Source organism: Galeopterus variegatus, unplaced genomic scaffold, assembly GCF_000696425.1.
Source record: "Galeopterus variegatus unplaced genomic scaffold, G_variegatus-3.0.2 Scaffold2305, whole genome shotgun sequence".
NCBI classification, from domain to species: domain Eukaryota; kingdom Metazoa; phylum Chordata; class Mammalia; order Dermoptera; family Cynocephalidae; genus Galeopterus; species Galeopterus variegatus.
The window spans coordinates 231,630-237,068 of record NW_007728416.1 but is presented as its reverse complement, the minus strand read 5'-3'; the positions used below and the strand labels follow the sequence as shown (position 1 = coordinate 237,068).

At 46.9% G+C, this 5,439-nt stretch overlaps 1 protein-coding gene across 3 annotated transcripts in view; it reads left to right on the top strand.

Annotated features, from left to right (window-relative positions):
- The window catches only part of TFAP2A (transcription factor AP-2 alpha (activating enhancer binding protein 2 alpha)), a 23,445-nt gene that overhangs the window by 7,564 nt on the left and 10,442 nt on the right, over nt 1–5,439 (top strand). For 2 of the 3 annotated variants that reach the window (XM_008581237.1, XM_008581238.1), the window contains one exon: nt 2,105–2,539. In XM_008581237.1, coding sequence (XP_008579459.1) covers nt 2,105–2,539 — 435 coding nt within the window. Of the gene's footprint in view, nt 1–863; nt 891–2,104; nt 2,540–5,439 lie in introns of those variants that run through there. The other variant, XM_008581239.1, reaches the window with a different exon arrangement.

Here is a 5,439-nt window from a genome sequence, read left to right as displayed (position 1 = left end):
CCCCTCCCCTCCCCTCCTCCTCCCCACTCCGGGTTCTTCTCGGTCGCCCACACTTTCTTTCTCACACACGCACGCACGCAGGCACATTCTCCCTCCGTGCGCTCTCTCCCTCGGTCTCCCTCGGTCTCCCTCGCTCCCTCTTTCTCTTTCACTTTTGCATGCCCTGCCACCTTTTAAAATGTTGCCCCTTCCCTGTGATTCGCCAGACGCCGCGCCGCGGCCCCCCGCGCGCTCGCCCGCTCCCTCTGTCGCCCGCTTTTTGTCTCTCGCGCTCCCTGTCCCCACCTCCGATTTGCTACACTGAGACTCCCGTCAATGGACTGCATTGAGAGCCGGCTCCGGCGCGAGTTGCCTCTCCGCTTCACGCTCGATTTCCAGGCATTCTTCCCTTATTAAGTATTCGTGTAATATTAATAGTCATGAATATCTGCTATTAGGAGGCTCCAGGAACGCTGCCCAGCGCGGCTATTAGAAGCTCAAGCGAAGCCACCGCTAAGAAAAGAGGGGGAGACACGGATTAAGGAACACGCACGCACACACACACTCACACACACTTTTTCCTTTTTGGGTTTTTTTTTTTTTTTTAATTTTTTAAAAAGAACTTTGAATCATAACCGATCACGGCAGGATAGAGACCGTGGGCTCGACCAGCTGAAGGCGCCGCGCGAATCGGTGGTTCCAGTTCGGATGGATCCGAGCGAGGCTCCCGCGCGCGGGGCAGCGTCGGCGCGGTGACTGGAGTCCCGGGTAGCGCGGGGCTCTCGGCGCCTTTTGTGTGGGGCACGCTCGGGCGGCAGGGCAGCCGGGCGCCCCAGGCTCGCTTGCTTTTTCCACCCTGACTCGGTACCCCAGACTCTTCGCAGATGTTAGTTCACAGTTTTTCAGCTATGGTGAGTCCCACCCCCGCCCCCGTCCCTGTTTCTTTAGGAATTCTGTTCTGGGAAGCTGGTGCCGCGGAGCTGCCCGAGACCGCGGGTTTCACGCCCAGGTTCCCTTCAGGACACCCCCTCCGTCTGCATGTCCCCCTTTCCTCCTTTCTCTCGCTCTTTGCCATCCCTAGACCGAGTGCATCGCCACCCCCGCCCCGACCTCCCCGCGCACGCAGACCTACCTCGCCGCCGCTTCCCGAGGCGTGTTTCTCGCCACGTTCGTTTTGATTTCCTTGCGTCTTCGCTTGTTCCCGAGACGTTCTCAACATTTGATGTGTAATGTGTCTGCAGGAAAAACGCAGCCCGGTGTGCCCCCTACCCTCGGGGCCTGCGGCTGAACCTCTGAGGGTTCGCATTCCCTGGATCAACTCTGTCGGCTTGTTTTGCAAGCGCATTGTAGTAGAGGAACAGAAAGTCAGGCCTTCCTTCTGCCCTTTGGGGCTAGGGTGGAAGGGGCGGGGGCCTCCTCCCCGGTGTGCACCTCTCTGTTTTAAACCCAATAAGGCTGAATCTTTCTATTTTAAACCTTGACTTTACGTCCCCCTCTCCTCATCCATACCATAAATCGACCCTGTCCAGAAAAAGGCTCCTAACTGAGGAAGCGGAAAAGACAGACCCCGATCCTGCAGCTAAAACCTTTCTAATGCTGGTAATTTAAACGTGTGCTTTCGTTACAGCCCCTCTGCGAAATATGTTTCTATTTAAATAGTCATGAAATGGTAATAGTCTTTGAACGTTTGTGATTTTTTCCCCCCTCCAAATAAATGGAAGACAGTAAACAACACGCAGTGGCAGACAGGTTAAAATCCAGGGGGAAAGAAAAGGCCGTTTAATAGTAGAAATTTTAATTTTGCTTAAAGGAGGTTTCAGGCTGCAGTGTAACCGGCTGTATCGCAGGAGACCCTTTTCTCTCTTTACCCCCCCGTTTGAAAGAAACGCCTTAGAGTCTCTCGTGCCCCCACGTTTACCCAGCATAAGTACTCTGCGTTTTTGGAAGGGCCTGTTTGGCTTCCCGGTTATTTTCCGAGCTGAGCCACTGCGAGCTGCTTTTCTTCGGCGGTCTGCCGCCGGGAACGGGCGGTTTCCCACGCAGGCTGGCCGAGTGGATTGTCGTGCGGACGGCTGTAACTCAGCGCCTGATCTCTTGTTCCTTCCTCTGCCCCTCTCGCTTCTAGGACCGTCACGACGGCACCAGCAACGGGACGGCACGGTTGCCCCAGCTGGGCACTGTAGGTCAATCTCCCTACACGAGCGCCCCGCCGCTGTCCCACACCCCCAATGCCGACTTCCAGCCCCCCTACTTCCCCCCACCCTACCAGCCTATCTACCCCCAGTCGCAAGATCCTTACTCCCACGTCAACGACCCCTACAGCCTGAACCCCCTGCACGCCCAGCCGCAGCCGCAGCACCCGGGCTGGCCCGGCCAGAGGCAGAGCCAGGAGTCTGGGCTCCTGCACACGCACCGGGGGCTGCCCCACCAGCTGTCGGGCCTGGATCCTCGCAGGGACTACCGGCGGCACGAGGACCTCCTGCACGGCCCACACGGGCTCGGCTCAGGACTCGGAGACCTCCCGATCCACTCCTTACCTCACGCCATCGAGGACGTCCCGGTAAGAGGCCGCGCGGGCAGTGCGGGAGAGAACGCAGCCCCCTATTCACCTACCCCCAGAGAAGATACGAGAAGCACACAGCCGGTGGGCCCGGGTTTTCTCAATGGTATTTTCTTTTTTACACATTTGGTTTTATTTTTTGGTGGGACGCTTCAAGGACCCGCATAGACAGCCAAATGAAAAAATTAAAAGTATTTGCGAGTTCTGCCCCCAGAACAATGGTTCCTGGAGCTCCCTCAAACAATGCCTGCATTACCATTTCCATCAACACAGAAATAAATCAGACGAATGTCACCGTTAACAATATCTTCCCCTCTGACGACAGTAAACTGTTTCGATTGCGAGAGGATCTAATCTGACCGCTGAGTCTGGCGTGGGGATTTCTCCCTGTCCTGGTAAAGATGTTAAATTCAACCAAAAGAACTCATTAAATGCCCTCTCAGTGTAAAAGAAAGTGTAAAAGACGAACTAAGAAGATTATTTTAACCAGATTGTGTAAACACTGGTGAAACCCAAAAGTTACGTGTACAGCCTATGCTGATTAAAGAAAAGTAAGTAGCAAATCCAAGCAGAGGGACATTAAAATGCAGCCTTCTTCTCTTCCTAGGGGTGCTAAGTGGTGACCTCATAAATCATTAGCTGGGTTCCCAACGCCTATCAGAACCTGCTACACCCCATATTAAATGTTTTGAGACTATTGGGTAATACGTTATTTGAGTTCTAATTCAGTTATCAATAAATGCAGCTTAAAGTGATTTCTAAATAAGCATGGCATTAGCACATTTACTATTTGCAATGCAAACCAGGTTATTGATAATTTGAAAATACTTTCTGAAATTAAATTTAAACCAGCATCTCTGCTTTAATTCTATATATTTATGGTTTCCTCACAACCTTCCTGAAATGGAATTAGAGCAAGTCAATAATTTTATTAAAGCTGTAAAGGCTTCTGTTAAAGCTGCTTTTCTTTGGAGAGGAAATGTATCTGGATGTGATTTTTGCTAAAATGCTATTTCAAATTACTGCATCAAATAATGCAGCAGTATGTCCGTTGACAGTTTAATGATTACTGCATTAGATTGTAAAGAAAATGGTCAGATGAACTTACCTGCTTGCTTGGTGAATTTAAAACGTTATTTAAGTTCCATAGGAAAATAGAAAATTTATTACATCTCTCATTTGGCTCAGTTAATCACTGAAATTTGTTGGTTATGTTGAACAGCCTTACATGGGAAGCAGGAAAGTAGCCACTTGATCCAGTGTAAGGTTTAATAAGCATTGTGTGTGTGTGTGTGTGTGTGTGTGTGTGTGTGTTTATACTTACATGTTTTTAGAAACTGACACTTAGTGCATTTGGTGGGGAGAGTAAAATGAGAGGAGCAATAATTTATAAAAGAGCAATTTAAAAAAGAACTGAAAGTTATGATCATTTTAGTTCCCTTTCCCAAAGAGGCTCTGAATCCTTTTCCTTCCATGCTCTTTGGAGATATTTGAATTGCAAAATAAGGTTACAAGCTTTTGGAACTACCATGGATTAGAATTGCTCTAATTTGCAAAAATTCCAAGGTGGCTGGTATGAATTCTTAAAACCTGTATAGTCACTCTTCGTGGTAAAATTGGTCAGTAGAATTTAACTAAAAGATCAAATAAAAACAAGGAAACCCAGTTGCTGCTTTTCCCTCTCCCTCCCCCACCTTTTAAGAAAAAAAATTTTCAAAGGAATTTGGGTCAGGAAAAGGGTTGTTTTCAATTTTCCCATTGTTGCAACAGTTAACCTTTAATAAGAATGACTGCTAAATATTTAAGAAAATCAAATCAATGGTGAAAATTATTTAATCATTAATACCTCAGTGGGGTTTTAAACTTAACAGTCTTCCCTGTATGGACAAGGTCTAGAAATAACACAAATAAAAGTATTATGCCACACTACATTTACTTTATGGGTTTAGGGTGCATGCATAAAGGGATCATATTTCCCCATATAGTTAAAACACAAGAACTGCAGCAGTAGTCATTTCTGAACATTTCTCAATTTAATTATACTTAAATCCAGAAGCACTTTAGGCAAGTTACAAATGAGAGCATTGAGTATAATAAAACCTGTAATAAAGCAACTTAGTACCATCCACCCGGAATCATTGCGATCAGGCACAATTAACAGGAGCATAAATCCAAGACAGAATGGAAAATGTTCGAATCAGTATTATTGTTGGACAAAGACTAGAGAAGGAAGTAATAGTTTTTTAAATGGTAATGCCTGTGTTTGGTAACGATTGTGAAATCTTCTATCTCAGCAGCCCTAGTGCTAATTTGTAAACACAGCCAGACATTATATTGCCTGTCAGTTTCTGCATTAGAAAACATGATTTCATTTTACTTTCTAATCACGTTTTGACTCTAGCACACACATGTATACCCACCCATCTGTAAAAAAAAAAAAAAAGGAGGAAAAAACCCACATAGCAACCCCAACGACAAACCTGCTGCTGGACAACAGGAAAGCAACCTCAAAGGTTTTTGTTTTTTTACCATTCTCATGTTCCTGTCATATCCAGTTTAAACCATAATTTTCTTTAAAAATTTATTTCTAGTTTTCCATAAGTGAAGGTGCATATATGCGTTTGTTCTTTATTATGCTACCTAAATGGTTTCCAACACTCTCCTGTTACTCCCGCCTCTGTCATTTCTATTGTTTCTCTGGCTTTTGCTGCCTGAACACTGGAATCATTAAAGTCCAAACCTGCTGAGGCACCAAACTAAACTAGGTGCATTTCTAAAGGTTGAACTGTGAGGATGATCAGGTGCCCCGAAACTTGATTAAATTTCCAAAGAAAGTTTTATTTCCCACCCCCAGCAAACATAGACTGTTTGCCCGGGGGGGGGGGGGGGGGGGGGGGGGG